Source organism: Engystomops pustulosus, chromosome 4, assembly GCF_040894005.1.
Source record: "Engystomops pustulosus chromosome 4, aEngPut4.maternal, whole genome shotgun sequence".
Lineage (NCBI taxonomy): Eukaryota > Metazoa > Chordata > Amphibia > Anura > Leptodactylidae > Engystomops > Engystomops pustulosus.
In genome coordinates this window covers 139,860,190-139,879,078 of record NC_092414.1, presented here as the reverse complement: position 1 = coordinate 139,879,078, position 18,889 = coordinate 139,860,190, and the positions used below count along the sequence as shown (strand labels likewise).

Below are 18,889 nucleotides of genomic sequence, written 5' to 3'. Positions count from 1 at the left end.
TTTTTCCAAAAATTTATCATATTTTCTTTTTTTTTGTAAATAAACGCAAAACTTATCTGCCAAAATTTACCACTAAAATGAAGTACAACATGTGGGGAAAAAACAATCTCAGAATCGCTTTGATAAGTAACAGTGTTCAAAAGTTATAACCGTATAAAGCGACGCAGGTCAGAATCCAAAAAATCGGGCTGAGCCTTAAGCTACAAAATGGCTGCGTCCTTAAGGGGTTAATATCATCCAATTGAAGAAATGTTTACATATGGTAAATGAATTAAATGTAAATGCCCAGATGGGAATACCCCTTTAATATAAATAGGAAACCATTTTGTGTCTATTCCCTATAATTCATAGAAAAGTTGCCAAGCTCTAATGCCGAAGTGACTTGCAAAACATTTTATGGCAACATTTCTGAAAAGCCACTTTCATAAAAGAATGCAGTGTTATGTGCTGGTGTTCCAGTCCCAAGGCAGAGAGGAGCTACGATAAAGAGCGCTCCGCCTATTTGCAGGTTGTATTTTCAAGGACTTCCTGCTCACATTCTTTCCCCTGTAGATAAATCACAACATATCGCAGCAACCTGGAAAATGGATCTGGCTGATGTTAAGTGGACTACTTCTGAATATAGTCTTAATGGATATGTGTCTACCTTCCGTAACGCTTTCCCTAACATCATCAAGATCACAGAGGGGTTCTTGGGGAAACAAGAGATAGACAGTGTCAGCAACAGCACGGTAAGAACAGTGTAGGAGTTATATACTGTGTACACTGGAGTTGTTTTTGAATTTTCTGAACATTTGTGAAACTAGTTTGTCCACAAGCTCAATTGCAGTGGATAGTTTTGTTAGAATTTATATTTTGCAATTTTGTATCATGATTGCTATATATATATATATATATATATATATATATATATATATATATATATATATATTTAGGAAAAATTTATATAGCAGCACTCAAAAAATAATGAATAAATACCACTCAGGTGCACGTTCCCAGAACCAGGACCACAGTTCCTCCAAGGTATGAATAAAGAAAAAATGGCAGCACTCCGAGATTCGATGTGGTCAAAAATGTACTATTTTATTCCAGCATGTGGCAAGCAACGTTTCAGCTTCCAAAGCCTGGAGCCTTTCTCAAGCCGCTTGAGAAAGGCTCCAGGCTTTGGGAGATGAAACGTTGCTCGGCACATGCTGGAATAAAATAGTACGTTTTTGACCACATTGAATCTCGGAGTGCTGCCATTTTTTCTATATATATATATATATATATATATATATATATATATATATATATATATATGTATATATATATATATATATGTGTGTGTATATATATCATCTGAAATGGGAACCACCATTTTTTATTGCAGATTCGGATTCCCCAGGATAAATTACATTAATTGAATCTATGATTCAAGTAATTTTCAATGACAACGCTATAATCACCCAAAAAATAAAAATGGATTAAAAACTGAGGATGGGGAAAGCTTGAGAAATACACATAAGATGGGAAAACTAAACAATATGTGACAAATATTTCTTAATAATTTATCTAATGATAAAACAGTTGACCCTGTATTTTGAGGCAGGGGGGTCAAATGTTTTATGTAGAAACTACATTCAGTACAACCCGAGAACAAGTGGGCTGTAGTAGTTTTCTGTTCTCTTCAGGTGCTAGTTTAACCCATTAACAACTAGGCCCTTTTTTGTTTTTGCTTTTTCATTTTTCCCTCAGTGACAAGGGGCCCCGGCATCCAACCTGACACATTAAAGAGTAGAGGATGTTCACCATTAGATACATATTATGCTAAACACTGTACACCATAATGGGGCGCATTTACAAAGAAAGTCAGAAACTTCACTAAAAAATAAACCATCTCACCGTCCCCCTAGGCTTGGATTCCAAGAACATGTATCTGTACTGTATATAAATTAGGAGGTATGTGATTGGGGAGGGGGGGGGGCTTTATTATAGAAAATAAACCAGCTCACCAGCCCCCTAGGCTTGGATTCCACAAGCATGTATCTGTACTATATATAAGTTAGGGGGTATGTGGTTGGGGGCGGCACTGTATACTATAGAAAATCAACAGCTCACGATCCCCTCTAGGCTTGGATTCAAAGTGAATATATTTATACTGTATATAAGTTAGGAGGTATGTGGTTGGGGGAGGGGCACTGTATGATATAGAAAAGAAAGCAGATCACCATCCCCCCCTAGGCTTAGATTCCAAGAGCATGTATCTGTACTGTATATAAGTTTTGGAAAGTCCAGAGCAGCACAGCAACTAGGTCAGGTGCAAAGTCCTTGACACTCTGGCTGAAGCGTCCTAAGTATATAATTCCACAAATAGGCAGCACTCCTGGTTAGTGTTCAAAAGCGGTGGGGTATCTTTATTCCATGTGCAACGTTTCAGCTCACACAGAGCCTTTATCAAGCATAGTGTGTATGGCCAGTGAACAAACATATAAGGGCCAACATTACATTTCATTGGTCCACAACCGGACCGTGCCAATTACATTCAATAGGTTGCAAAACATGTTAAAGTGCTTAGTACAAGTGCAGGGATAATACATCATAACTAATCAATAGTTGATACTGTGAAAAATATAGCATTAAATCAGTGAACAATGCAAGAGTATGTGCAGTTAAGTAAGTAAATACCCTCCCATCTGAGATCGGACCGCCCACAGTCTCGGCTTTCCATTGATAAAAATGTGATGCGCAGCTGGATCTGGGCGTCAGGAGTGTCAGCATCCAATGGTGTACAAGCCGCGTCACCGGAAGTCAATGAGGTCACATGAGCGGGCGCCCTCAGCATGTTCTTGGCGCATGCGCACTCGCTCTCTGTGTAGCGGTCCCCATATTGTTTAAGGGGAAAAAAAAAAAAACCACACAGTCACAGTCAGATCCCGTGTCAGGGTACGAACGATGTTGTGACACTCCAAAACCGGGTGCATGTAAGTGACAACAGGTAGTGGTAACACCAACGTTGTCCTCCTGCTCGGATTATCGGGATTTCATACGGTATCCTATAAAAGGACCTCCGTTATTCCATCCCTTTATCCTGCCTGGTATTGCTGGAGTAAAAGTCACGGGCTGAGGTAAAAACCCCTAACGTTCTCCTTTAGGGTCACGACTGGAATTTTTTGTGTGTATAAATAAAATATACATAAACTTTTTGTGACCAGAGACAACAATATACTGGTTGTAGTGATGCAACTTTCAACAGTATGAGTGGGAGGCACGAGACTTGCGGGGGTTAACGATCCGTCCGATGAGGGTCAAAAATTCCAAATACATCTGGAAAAAACAACAAATAAATGAATGAGAAAGGTAATAATGTTACATTTGTATATATATATACAGACTAAGATGTCTTGGGGCATAAATTGTTCTGGCAGAGAAATTCTCTCAAGACTATACCTAACCCATACAAAAAAAGAGACAATTACTCAGATCTAACTTTAAACAATCTGAGATATTGTTTATTCTGGATCTACTCAGATTGGTACTATTCAATAACTACTTTTTGTTCGGCAGTGACTTCTATGTGCAACTTAAGGGTGTGGCTATGGGGGCCAACATGGCCCCCACATACGCCAACATAGTCATGACTACACTCGAGGAGGACTTCGTCTATGTGTCCCACCACTTCCAACATGTCATGGGGTGGTGGCGATACATAGACGATGTCTTCCTCCTGTGGACAGGTGACTCAAAACAATTGACAGATTTTCATGAATAACTTAATACGGTGGACAGTGACATTAAATTTACCATGGTTCAGTCACAACAGAACCTACAATTTTTAGATGTACTCATTGAGAACACGCAACTAGGCCTGACCACAGACGTCTTTTATAAACCAACTGACAGAAACACAATTTTACGTTTTGATAGCAATCTTCCCCTTAGTCAATTATATAGGGTCAAACGTATAGCTAGTGACAAAGACAAATTACAGAAAAATACCTCATTGATGTTTTCTAGATTTAAACAGAGGGGCTATCCCAACAGGGTACTTCTCGACAACAAGCAAAGGTTGGAGAAGAAAAGCAGGGACGAATTATTATCTCCTACACAACCAAAAAGCAAAGAAGATAGGATCCCCTTCATTTCCACCTATTGTGATACAAGTACCAAGATAGCATCCATAGTGAAAAAACATTGGAAAATTTTGCAGAGTGACCCCACGGGGGTACCAGCACTACACAACCCCCCGATACTCTCATACAGAAGAGCTCGGAACATTAGGGACCGAGTAGTAAAAACCGACACAGGTCCAACCAAGACACTGGTACAAAGGGGCATTTCAGGCCCCATCCGCAAGGGGAGCTATCCATGCCGGTCCTGCATCAACTGTTCCTATGCCATCAAAGGTGATACATTCACACACAAAGGAGCACAATACAAAATACAACATCACTTGAATTGCAATAGCGATCACGTTATATATCTACTTAGTTGCCCATGCGACTTAAAGTACGTAGGCGAGACAACACTAGATTTCAAGACGCGATTCACGCAACACAGGTACACCATCCGTAAGAAGAAAAAAGACTTACCAGTTAGTAGACATTTTGCCGAGACAGGACACAAAGAGAGTGATCTCAAATTCATGATTATAGATCACATCCCCATACTTAGAAGAGGGGGTAACAGGGAAGCCATACTTAGGAGATGTGAACTAAGGTGGATACACAGACTGGGGACTTTGCAACCCCACGGTTTAAATGTTGAATATAACTTAAGTGGACTCATTTAATTACCACAACATGCTCAGTAAAGTTTGACTGTGTTAATGTGTTTTTTGGGGAAATGGTCGCTTAATAGCTCACGACATAGCCCTCTGGCTTTTTTTGTATGGGTTAGGTATAGTCTTGAGAGAATTTCTCTGCCAGAACAATTTATGCCCAAAGACATCTTGGTCTGTATATATATACAAATGTAACATTATTACCTTTCTCATTCATTTATTTGTTGTTTTTTCCAGATGTATTTGGAATTTTTGACCCTCATCGGACGGATCGTTAACCCCCGCAAGTCTCGTGCCTCCCACTCATACTGTTGAAAGTTGCATCACTACAACCAGTATATTGTTGTCTCTGGTCACAAAAAGTTTATGTATATTTTATTTATACACACAAAAAATTCCAGTCGTGACCCTACGTTAGGGGTTTTTACCTCAGCCCGTGACTTTTACTCCAGCAATACCAGGCAGGATAAAGGGATGGAATAACGGAGGTCCTTTTATAGGATACCGTATGAAATCCCGATAATCCGAGCAGGAGGACAACGGTGGTGTTACCACTACCTGTTGTCACTTACATGCACCCGGTTTTGGAGTGTCACAACATCGTTCGTACCCTGACACGGGATCTGACTGTGACTGTGTGTTTTTTTTTTTTTTTCCCCTTAAACAATATGGGGACCGCTACACAGAGAGCGAGTGCGCATGCGCCAAGAACATGCTGAGGGCGCCCGCTCATGTGACCTCATTGACTTCCGGTGACGCGGCTTGTACACCATTGGATGCTGACACTCCTGACGCCCAGATCCAGCTGCACATCACATTTTTATCAATGGAAAGCCGAGACTGTGGGCGGTCCGATCTCAGATGGGAGGGTATTTACTTACTTAACTGCACATATTCTTGCATTGTTCACTGATTTAATGCTATATTTTTCACAGTATCAACTATTGATTAGTTATGATGTATTATCCCTGCACTTGTACTAAGCACTTTAACATGTTTTGCAACCTATTGAATGTAATTGGCACGGTCCGGTTGTGGACCAATGTAATGTAATGTTGTCCCTTATATGTTTGTTCACTGGCCATACACACTATGCTTGATAAAGGCTCTGTGTGAGCTGAAACGTTGCACATGGAATAAAGATACCCCACCGCTTTTGAACACTAACCAGGAGTGCTGCCTATTTGTGGAATTATGTACTGTATATAAGTTAGGAAGTACTGTATGTGGTTGGGGGGCACTGTATATTATAGAAAATAAGTCAGCTCACCATCCCCCTAGGCTTGGATTCCAAGAGTCTGGCTCTACGGGCATGTATTCCATGAAGAAAGAAAAGCATGATCCAGTCCAATTATTGGGCGGCTTCAAACTTTATTTAAACTTCAACAATACATCTAATGATTACATACAGTGCTACCAGGACATGTTAATGTCTGAAATGTGTTGACCACACTGAACAGAACAACTCTGTGACCATTCATGACTGGCCAAGCCAGAGCCCTGACCTAAACACAATTGAGCATCTCTGGAGACATTTGAAAATCCACCAATCCACCAATGTTCACCATCCAACTTCAGGGAACTAAAGAGGATCTGCAAGGAAAATTTATAGAGGATCCCCAAATCTAGGGCTGTATTAGCTCAAAAGCTGCTTCTACTCAAAATTGAGCAAAGGGTTTGAATACTTATGACCATGTGATATTTCAGTTTTACTTTTTTTCAATAAATTAGTAAAAATATCTACATACCTGTTTATTGTCAAGATGGGGTGCAGAGTGCACATTAATGAGCAAAAAAAAAAGAAAATCTGCCACTCAACCTGATGGGGCGATTGCACTTAATAAAAGTGATGAGCTTATCCAAATTTTTGTACCATTACAAACTCTCCCTCTGCTGCTTAATAGCTGAGATATTACACAATTGCACAAGGCTTTTGTTAGATACTTGTGGCAGGCCAAGAAAGCATGAATATCCTTAGTAAAATTGTCCCAGGACAAAAGTGTGGTGGGGTTGAACTTCCCAGATATTAACCCCTTAGCGCTTTGCGCCGTAGCGCTGCACAGCAGCCGAACCGGCATCGTTAGCTGCGGGATTTCAGCGGTAATTTACCGCTGACATCCCCGGCTAACACCCGCGGTCGGAGTGGGCTTTACCGGTCGGAGTGGGGGTCTTTACCCCACGATCGCCCCCCCCCCCCCGCACCGTTTTCGGGGGGGGGGGGGGGGCGATCGCCGTTTTGGCACCTCTGGGGTCCGATCGGGACCCCAGAGAAGCCTGGAGGGTTTACCTTTAAGATGGCGTCTGTGACGTCATCTTAAAGGCAAAGTGTCAGCCTATGCATCTGCATAGGCTGGCACTGATAATACCCTGCAATACATTAGTATTGCAGAGTATTATCAAGAACAAGCAATCAGATGATTGCTTGTTCATATCCTATGGTGGATCATGTAAAAAATGTAAAAAAAAATGTTTTTCAATAAAAAATTACTTTATAAATCACTAAAAATGCCCATAAGCCCCAAAACATATAAAGAGACATAAAACGCTCAAAAAAGTCTAAATCATAACACAAACCCCACATATATAGTATCATCGCATCCGTAACAATCCATAGAATAAAACTAAATAACTATTGAACCCATATGATGAACACCGTAAAAAAAATACGTTAAAAACCCACCAAAAATTAAGATTTTTACCTATTATATTCCACTAAAAATGCAATAAAAAGTGATCAACAAAACATATGTACTCCAGAATGATACTGTTGCAAAGAACAACATGTCCCGCAAAAAACAAGCCATCAACCAGCTCTGTAGTCAAAAACGTAACAATGTTATGCCACTTGGAAGACGGCGATGCAAAAATGATAGATTTTTCCCCACATTAGGGTTTTATTTGGCAAATTTAGTAAAACATAAGAAAAAATATTCATGTCTGGTATCCCCGTAATCCTATCGACCCATAGAATAAAGATAACAGGATTATTAGGCTATACGGTGAACACGAAAAAAAAAAAAGTAAAAAATCCAGTACAGAATTGATGCTTTTCTACTCATGACCTCAAAAAAAGTTCCTAAATTTTCAACATTAGGTGATACCAACCCCAAAATGTTAACACTGGAAAAAGCATCTCATCCCGCAAAAAAAATGCCATCACATGACCCAAATAACGGAAAAGCGAAAATTTTATAGCCTTCAAAAGGGGGCAACGAGAAAACTAAAATCCTGGCAGCTGCAGGGTGCTCCTTCCCTTCTGCGCCTCGCTGTGCACCCATAACACAAGTAATGTCCACATGTGGGGGGTCGCTGCACTCAGGAGAAATTGTAGAACACATTTTATGGTGAGTTTTCTCTTTTTATCTTTTGGAAATGTGTAAATTTTAGGGCTAAATGAACGTATAACCGACAAAATTTGACCATTCTAAATTTCACCGCCATTTTGATTCAATTACTATGAAGATCTCAAGGGGTTAACAATCTTTGTAAATGCTGTTTCTGATAGTTTGAAGGGTGCAGATTTGAAAATTGGTTGGTTATATAGGGGTTTTTTGTTGCTAGATATCTAAAATTTGATTTCAAACAGTATTTATCCCCAAAATAGTCAATTCTGAAAATGCGGAAAAGCGATATTCTATTTGTAAGCCGCGTGACGTCAAAATAAATTATCCAAACATTTCAAAAATTATGAAAATGTAAAGTAGACAAATGGGAAATGTTATTCTGCAAGCTATTTAGGTGGTAAATCGATCTGCCTGAAAACGCGGTGATTTTGAATTTCAAAAATGGCAAATTTTTCTAAAAATTCATCATTTTTTTTTTTTTTTTTGTAAATAAACGCAAAACTTATCAGCCAAAATTTACCACTAAAATGAAGAACAACATGTGGGGAAAAAACAATCTCAGAATCGCCTTGATAAGTAACAGTGTTCAAAAGTTATAACCATATAAAGAGACGCAGGTCAGAATCTAAAAAATGGGACTGAGCCTTAAGCTGTAAAATGGCTGCGTCCTTAAGGGGTTAAACTATACCTATATTATAACTTGGCATGCTTTTGCAGACACATACCGGACTAGCTGCTGCAGAAAGAATATTTTTCGAACACCAGACTAGAGGAAATGATTATAGGCCCAAATAGTTAAACTCCAATACTGTATACAGTGTTTGCAAAAATGCCCCCTGAGGGAAAACAATCAGTCCTTCTTCAAAACACAACAATGTCTTGGAAGAAATATAACCTGCCGCCCAGACAGGAGTTCCCATATTATGCAGATTAAATCTTTTGTAAACAAACACCTTACAAATCTAGCAGGAGAAATGACAAAAAAACCCACATTTGATTGTATACTGCAGGACAAAACATCCCACATCAAAAAATCAATCGCCAGCCTGTAACAAATCTTACGCCACACGGGCGAATCCATAACATCCTCAAATGTTATTCACATACTGGGAAAAAAATCTCAGAATTTAGGACACTTCTGACCAACTATTACATGGATGGAATCTGGTAAAAAGATTGATATTTTATAAAGGTTAGAGGGAAACACATTTAAAATTATTGCATTGCATTAAGCGATCTATGCATTCAATTCAAGTAACATACTTGTTCCATTTTAATTGGACGTGTCAGAGAGTCCAAGAATACCTAAAGTGCCTGCAAACATTTCTACAAGATACGTATGGGGACCTGTTACCACTCATAGAATGTCTATGATATTCCATTCACCTAGCTCAGGGGAGCAAAACAAAGGGTCCACGTTATATTTCATAATAATAATCTTTATTTATAGAGTGCCATCAAATTATGTAGCGCTTTACAAATCATAGGGGACATAAACAAATATAATAATATATTACAAACAGTAATGTGGAACAATAGGAGTGAGGGCCCTGCTCGCAAGTGTTTACATTCTATGAGGGTGTTGACACAAGAGGTATAGAGATTGTATAATGGTCCAGCCATTCTTTAGAATGGAAAAATATAAAATAGTTTAATAAATAAAAATTCTGCTAAATCCATAGGATGGATTAGTAAAGGGAGAGTTGACATTTCTTGCAGTTAGCGAGTGTGATAGGCTTGCCTAAAGAGATGGGTTTTAAGAGCATGTTTGAAACTTTGGAGAGTGGGTATTAGTCTGAGAGTCCAGGGAAGGGCATTCCAGAGAATTGGTGCAGCTCGGGAGAAGTCCTGGAGATGTGCATGAGAGGTTCAAATTAAGGTAAAGATTAATCTAATATCACTGGCATATCAAAGAGTATGGGTTGGTCGATAGACTGAGATAAGAGAAGAGATAGGGAGGTGCAGTATTATTCAGAGCTTTGTGGATGAGGGTTATTATTTTAAAGTGAATATGGAAGAAGACAGGCAACCAGTGCAGTGATTGGCACAAATAGGAGACATCCATGTAGAATTTGGTCTGAAAGACGAGCGTTGCTGCTGCATTAAAAATATAATGTAGAGGAGAGAGTTTAGTAAGTGGAAGACCAATTAGTAGGGAGTTACAGTCGTCTAGTTCAGAGTAACAACACTATCGAACACTGCCGATAGATCCAGAAGAATGAGTCACCATTGGATTTAGCAGTGATCATTGGAGACTTAAGCAAGAGCAGTTTCAGTGGGGTGCATAGAGCAGCAACCAGATTGTAGGGTGTCAAGTATGGAGTTAGCTGAGAGATAGCGGATCAGTCGAGAATAGGCCGGGCGTTTGGAGATGAAAGGGAGATTAACAAATGGTCTGTAGTTAGTAGCATTGGATGGGTCCATGGAAGGTTTCTTTAGTAATGGGGTGCTTGAAAGAAGAGGGGACAACACCAGGAGAGAGAGAGAGAGGTTGAAGATTTGAATGAGGTGAGAAGTGACTGCTGGGGAGAGAGACTGTACGAGATGTGAGGGGATGGGGTCACTGATGCAGGTAGTGGGTCGAGCAGAGAGAAGAAGCCTGGACACTTTTTCCTCTGTGACTTGCTCAAAGGAAGAGAGTGATCAAGGTACGGTACCGGAGGGAGGGGGATTAGTGGGGTGAGTGGATTGAGAAATTATATCCTGATGAATGCAATCAATTTTATCCTTAACCCCTTCACGCTCTGCGACAGATATATCCGCCACAGAGCTATGAAGGGTGTATGAAGAGGCCTCAAGGGCTGAGCCCTCTTCATACAGCGATGGGCTTTGCTGCATACTGCATCGTTAACCTCTTCTCTGCCGCCGGCATGGGTGCCGCCATCTTTCTTCAGATGGGCGGCGATTGGTTGCCATGACAACCTCGGGTCTTCATCAGACCCGAGACTGCATGATTTCTGCAGATTTGTTACAATGAGCCAGTGGCTCATTGTAATGAATCATATGCAAAAACGCAATATACTGCAATACAGTAGTATTGCAGTATACGGTAGTAAAGATCTGACCATCTAGGGTTAATGTACCCTTGAGGGTCTAAAAACTAGTGAAAAAAAAAGAAAAAAAAGTTAAAAAAAATTAATAAAATATTAAAAATTCAAATCACTTCCCTTTCCCTAGAAATTATATAAAACTTAAAGGGGTATTCCCATCAGGGCATTTACATTTAATTACATTCATTTGCCTTATGTAAACATTTTTTCAATTGGATGTTAATTAAAAAAATGTTCCTGTGTGAAGATAATTTCTCATAAATGTAGTCATGTTGTCCCTTAGAAACGAGATGGCTTCCTCGGATACGACCACGTCATACTATGGCAGCGGTGGCCAGACTTGCGCTATAGAGTCCTGCCAGACCACCAGGATTCAGCAATCATTACCACAGGGTGGCTGTAGGACATACAGTAAGTCCCAGACATTTCATATACAAGAACAATTTGTTTCTTTGTGCAATCCTTCCAGCAGAGGTGGCCGTATCTGAGGAAGCTATCTCGTTTCTAAGGGCCAGCATGACTACATTTATGAGAAATTATCTTCACACAGGAACATTTTTTTTTAATAACATCTAATTGAAGAAATGTTTACATATGGCAGATTAATGAAACTGAATGTGAGTGCCCAGATGAGAATACCCCTTTAATAAACAGTAAAAATCACAGACACATTAGGTATCGCCGCGTCCCAAAATACCCGATGTATCAAAATATAAAAACGGTTATTGCCGGTAGTGATCTCCAAATGGCCCCCAAATGTCTGAAAACGCTACTTTTACTCCTTTTTTACATGACAAAAAAAATGTAATAAAAAGTGATCAAAATGTGGCTCAGTCCTCAAAATGGAAGCAATGAAACCGTCAGCTCATTTCACAAAAAATGACACATCACACAGCTCAGTACACCAAAGTATGAAAAAGTTATAAGCGTCAAAAAATGGCAAAAAAAAATTTCTTTTTCGTACACATTCGTTTAATTTTTGAAAATGTATTAAAAAACAATAAAACCTGTATAAATTTGGTATCAGTGTGATCGTACCAAACCAAAGAATAAAGTAGAGGTGTTATTTGGAGCGCAGAGTCAAAGTCCTAAAAACTGAGCCCACAAGAATGTGACCCACATGCGTTTTTTTTTTTCAATTTTTCCACATTTGGATTATTTTTTCCTGCTTCCCAGTACATGGCATGGAATAATAAATAACATCACAGGAAAGTAAAAATTGGTATGCACAAAATAAGCCCTCACAGAGCTCTTTACATGGAAAAATAAAAGAGTTATGGATTTTTGAAGGTGGAGAGCGAGAAATGAGCGAAAAAATCCTTAAGGCGTTAAAGTAGGTGGCCGGATCTCCAGGGCCAAGGTCTGCGACAGATGGCTGCACCTTTGGTGTTAGTAAGGAGTTCAAAGAGCCTTTTGGGGCTATTAGAGAGAGACAATAATAGCAGTGGCCCCTTAGGGTGCGGTCACACGTTGCATTTAAAACGACATCGCAATCAGTTTTGAAGTGGTTTTAAGTGCAGTTTTGTTAATTTAAAAGGTAAAAGACATGAACTAAATGATTTAATTTGATTTTGAAGGGGAAACCTGTTCCACAAATGCCTTTCACTTGTTAAATTAAAAAAACTGCACATAAAACCACCTCAAAACTGATTGCGATGCCGTTTTAAATGCAACGTGTGACCGCACCCTGAAAAATATTCATACATATACACACCGTACCGTTTCGTAGCCCGTAGAAAAATAGGACATGTCCTATCTTTCTAGGGAATACGGGGCCGTGCAGTGTATATTCCTATGGAATGCTCCTCTCCGCAGCGCCGATGTATGCCTGCCCTACTACGGTACAGCGAGCATACATCTTGTGAATGTAGCCTCATACAGTATATACATACAGTATATATGCAAAGTTGCATATATACTATTTAGATACATACATATAGCATACATACATCATATTCTTTTACATATGGTATACACTCAATGTGTATACAAGTACATGCAGTATAAAAACACCATATACACATATACTGAATCTATATTTAGCATATTCACACATACATACAGTATATACAGTGTATACACAAATAACGCATATACATACAGCATACACACATACATACAGTATATACAGCAGATACACACATACACCATATGCATATCTGGTGTATGCTGTATGTCTACATACAGCATATAAGCACACATACAGTGTATATATAACATATGCACATAGTATATACAGCATTTACACACATACTGCGTATACATGCAGTATATACACACATACATAAGGTATATACAGCACATACACACACATACATACAGCAAATACACACACATACAGCATATACATACAGCATATACACACACATACAGCATATACATATAGCATATACACACACATACAGCATATACATACAGCATATACATACAGCATATACACACACATACAGCATATACACACACATACGGCATATACATATAGCATATACACACACATACAGCATATACATACAGCATATACACACACATACGGCAAATGCACACATACAGCATATACACACACACATACAGCATATACATACAGCATATACACACATACAGCATATACATACACCATATACACAGGTACATACAGCACATACATATAGGGACTTACATTTTTAGCTGACCGGCTGCTGTGGCATCATGCCAGGGAGTGGCTGTTTCTTCAGGCTGGTAGGAAGTAGAAGGTGGACGCGGACGGAGTGAGCAGGTCGGGCAGCCGGGAATGGTGTGGGCCGGCCGCGCACATACTGGGCCGGCGAGTGGTCGCAGATGTAGTGAGCTGATTGGGCAGCTGTGGACGGAGTGGGTCATCACCGCGGCCGTGTACGTACTGGGCTGGGCGGGTTGGAGTAGGACGGGCGGACCGAATAGGCGGGCCCAGCGGCAGATGAAATGGTCAGGCCATGCGGGACGCTGTTGAAGCTGTCAGGGCTGGTCGGCGCCAAATGAAGTGGGCAGGCGGAGTGGCCGCAAATGAAGAGGCCGAGTCGGAGATAAGGTGGGCGGATAGGGATGGCACAGGGGCCTGTATTAATGTACAAGGGACATCCCATGACCGCAGCACACTGGGGAGGATGGGCATGAGAAAATAGAATTTATACATTTTGTCTCAGCTGTTCATCCCGGGCCCCTGTGCCGCAACCGCTATGGCTGCTACGGCTGTTGTTACGCCACTGGATATTAGATTAGTAAAATAGACCTGTTTAGCAAGGTAAAGGGCAGAGTTATAGATTTTTAGTATAAATTTGAAGGGTAGAAAGTCTGCAGATGTGCATGATTTTCTCCACAGACGTTCGGCAATCCTGGAGCACTGCTGAAGGAAACGAGTTTTTGGGCGGGCCAAGGTTGCCTGCGTCTGTGTTGAAATTTTTGGATAGCAAGTGGTGCCATCTCATCTAACACATTTCTGACAGTATGATTATAGTGGGTAGTAATACGGTTTCAGACCTATTAAGCAAATTACACTTCTGATAGCTAAAAGGAGTATCCTAAACTGATGGCTAGAGAACACACTTCCATCACTAACAGAGGTTGACCAGCAAGTTTCTCATTACTTACATGTGGATTGGCTGGAAGCAAGTAAAACAGGAGAAATAAAAATAAAATTGTTCTTTCGGAAGTGGAGAATGTTTATAGAGAAGCAGCTGACCAGGGGGGAAATTAGGGTATTGATGTCCCATTTCCAATATACAACCTGGTACCTGACTGAAGATTTAAAAGGCACTCGCAGAACACTTAGGATCACATGACCACAGTCAATCTCTGCAGGACATGACTGAGAAAGGCATATGGAGACATGCACTGGATTTGTTGTTAAAGCGGTTTTCCCATGAAAGAAAATTCTCAGAATTCAATCCCCTAGTTATAATAATAATAAATAAAGATCATTTTTAACCCTTTACTTTACGATTTTACTTAAAGTAAGATGTGGTCATAAATGTACCATTTATGCTATTCCACAACACACAGCTCTGCGTTGCCTTACTTCCCCTCCCCAGATAAAGAACTTATCTGTCTGTAGCTTTACACTCCTCACGCTGCTCCCGGCATGAATTCACAGTCTGTGTATCAGTATCAGTCCGTACTAGACTGTAAGGGGGTGGGGTAGAGTGCTGGGAGACAGAAATCTCAGCTCCATAGACATCAGAGAGAAAAGCAAGATGGCAACTGAAATTGTGTACAGCAGGACTAATAGAGACAGGTTTGACTTATATCTGGGAAATACTGTATTGTTAATAACAGTGAATTAGAGAATGTGTTATTTTGTTATTCTGAGTACATTTAAGAAACTCGTCTTTGTGGGAATACCCCTTTAAGAGTTTTATTGTAAGTTTTATTGTTCAATGGACATAATGTTCACGTCCAGCAGGTTTATCTTGTGTCTACTGAATAGTAAAAGTAACCGAGGGGAAACAAAAGACGTTCTAAATCTTAAGGTAATACTTAAGTTATACACATGTGTAAAAAGTATTAACTATAATTTGCTTACTGAGTTGTAATGTGGTATCCTATTACTCTATTCCCAATAAAGCTACCATATATATATATTTAAAAAAAAAAAAACAGAAAAGGGGTGCCAAAGCAAGTATGTATTTTCTAAATAAATAGTTTTTTCTACAAATGTAGGTAATTTACCACTGTAAGATGCTATCAGATGCTTAATGGTGAGTAACAGACAGGGCACCCATGATCCTTGGGCTATATGCACATACCCTTTGTTGTTGGACGTGTGCTATCCATTGTTTCAACAGCTAACACACATCCCCATACTTTCCTCTGGGCTCACACACAGCCCTAGTTTATAAGGTCCTGCTTCTTAGCTGACTGCTCATGCCCCAATTTATGTCCATGTTTGTGGCAAAAGGTAGAAGATGTTTTCCTGACCAGGGATGCTCTGTCTACCTCTACCTCTGGCTGGATATTCTTAAGGAGTTAAGAAACATACCGCATTGCAGTTCCCTCTTGGAGTTGAATATGCCTTATTAGGAAGTATAGTTGGTGTGTCAGGGACAAGATGTCAGAGAAATATAGTTCTCTGGTAGGATATTGATTACAAGGAATGGGACTCCAGGCAAAGCCCCTATGGGGGCTTGTTTACGCTTAACAATATCTGAAAGGAGTGCCGCATGAAGTTGTGCAGAAATAGCTAATGACAAGAAGAAAAGAACACAATGGGGGTCATTTACTAAGGGCCCGATTCTCGTTTTCCCAACGTGTTACCCGAATATTTCCGATTTGCGCCGATTTTCCCTGTATTGCCCCGGGATTTTGGCGCACACGATCGGATTGTGGCGCATCGGCGCTGGCATGCACGCGACAGAAATTGGGGGGCGTGGGCAAACAAAAACCCGACGGATTTGGAAAAACAAAAAGTGTTGCGGAGCTTGCACTTACCTTCACTAGGTATAGGCCGGTGAACTTGAGTGCATTCCGGGGAACTTCAGCGCAGCAGCGCCACCTGGTGGACGTCGGAGGAACTGCATTAATGAATCCCGGCCGGACCCGAATCCACCGCAGAGAACGCGCCGGTGGATCGCGAATGGACCGGGTAAGTAAATCTGCCCCAATGCATCATAATGTGCACATTTCCAATATTCTCCCCATTTTTTTTGTTTTTTATAGTTTTTAATTAGAGATGAGCGAACATGCTCGTCCGAGCTTGATGCTCGGTCGAGCATTAGGGTACTCGAAACTGCTCGTTACTCGGACGAATACTTCGCCCGCTCGAGAAAATGGCAGCTCCCGCCGTTTTGCTTTTTGGCGGCCAGAAGCAGAGCCAATCACAAGCCAGGAGACTCTGCACTCCACCCAGCATGACGTGGTACCCTTACACGTCGATAGCAGTGGTTGGCTGGCCAGATCAGGTGACCCTGGGATAGACTAGCCGCTGGCCGCGCTGCTCGGATCATTCTGTCTCTGGATGCCGCTAGGGAGAGAGCTGCTGCTGGTCAGGGAAAGCGTTAGGGTGTTCTATTAGCTTACTGTTAGGCAGGAGTGATTCTCAAAGAACCCAACAGCCCTTCTTAGGGCTACAATAACGTTCTACTTTTTTTATTTTAATTTGCATCTTTTACCATTTTGTGAGGAATTAGCAGGGGGACTTGCTACCGTTGTGTTTAGCTCTTAGTGGCACACATATCCATAGCAAAGACCGAAGTGGGAAAATTCAGTAGGGGTTGGATTTCTATTAGGCAATAACTCAGTGTCATCTCATCTGGCATAGTAGTGTGCTTCCTTTGATACTTGGCTAGAAAATAGCCATAGGAGAATACAAACAGCTTCTTGAAGCCTACAGTAGCGTTCTATATATTTGATTTCTGGTTGATCTGCTGGTGGCTGTAGTTTCTGCAGTGCATGTACTTGCCAATTCTGAGCAATTTGTAGTGAGACTTGCGACCGCTGTGTTCTGCGCTTAGTGGCGCACATATCCATAGCAAAGGCCGAAGTGGCAAAATTCAGTAGGGGTTGGATTTCTATTAGGCAATAACTCAGTGTCATCTCATCTGGCATAGTAGTGTGCTTCCTTTGATACTTGGCTAGAAAATAGCCATAGGAGAATACAAACAGCTTCTTGAAGCCTACAGTAGCGTTCTATATATTTGATTTCTGGTTGATCTGCTGGTGGCTGTAGTTTCTGCAGTGCATGTACTTGCCAATTCTGAGCAATTTGTAGTGAGACTTGCGACCGCTGTGTTCTGCGCTTAGTGGCGCACATATCCATAGCAAAGGCCGAAGTGGCAAAATTCAGTAGGGGTTGGATTTCTATTAGGCAATAACTCAGTGTCATCTCATCTGGCATAGTAGTGTGCTTCCTTTGATACTTGGCTAGAAAATAGCCATAGGAGAATACAAACAGCTTCTTGAAGCCTACAGTAGCGTTCTATATATTTGATTTCTGGTTGATCTGCTGGTGGCTGTAGTTTCTGCAGTGCATGTACTTGCCAATTCTGAGCAATTTGTAGTGAGACTTGCGACCGCTGTGTTCTGCGCTTAGTGGCGCACATATCCATAGCAAAGGCCGAAGTGGCAAAATTCAGTAGGGGTTGGATTTCTATTAGGCAATAACTCAGTGTCATCTCATCTGGCATAGTAGTGTGCTTCCTTTGATACTTGGCTAGAAAATAGCCATAGGAGAATACAAACAGCTTCTTGAAGCCTACAGTAGCGTTCTATATATTTGATTTCTGGTTGATCTGCTGGTGGCTGTAGTTTCTGCAGTGCATGTACTTGCCAATTCTGAGCAATTTGTAGTGAGACTTGCGACCGCTGTGTTCTGCGCTTAGTGGCGCACATATCCATAGCAAAGGCCGAAGTGGCAAAATTCAGTAGGGGTTGGATTTCTATTAGGCAATAACTCAGTGTCATCTCATCTGGCATAGTAGTGTGCTTCCTTTGATACTTGGCTAGAAAATAGCCATAGGAGAATACAAACAGCTTCTTGAAGCCTACAGTAGCGTTCTATATATTTGATTTCTGGTTGATCTGCTGGTGGCTGTAGTTTCTGCAGTGCATGTACTTGCCAATTCTGAGCAATTTGTAGTGAGACTTGCGACCGCTGTGTTCTGCGCTTAGTGGCGCACATATCCATAGCAAAGGCCGAAGTGGCAAAATTCAGTAGGGGTTGGATTTCTATTAGGCAATAACTCAGTGTCATCTCATCTGGCATAGTAGTGTGCTTCCTTTGATAC

The 18,889-nt window shown here is 40.8% G+C and overlaps 1 protein-coding gene across 1 annotated transcript in view; it reads left to right on the top strand.

The window, feature by feature from the left end:
• The first annotated feature begins 523 nt into the window (after positions 1-523).
• Positions 524-18,889, top strand: part of LOC140127266 (uncharacterized) — a 44,696-nt gene continuing 26,330 nt past the window's right edge. The window contains exon 1 of the mRNA XM_072147716.1: positions 524-731. Coding sequence (XP_072003817.1) covers positions 585-731 — 147 coding nt within the window. The 5' untranslated portion in view covers positions 524-584. The remainder of the gene's footprint in view (positions 732-18,889) is intronic.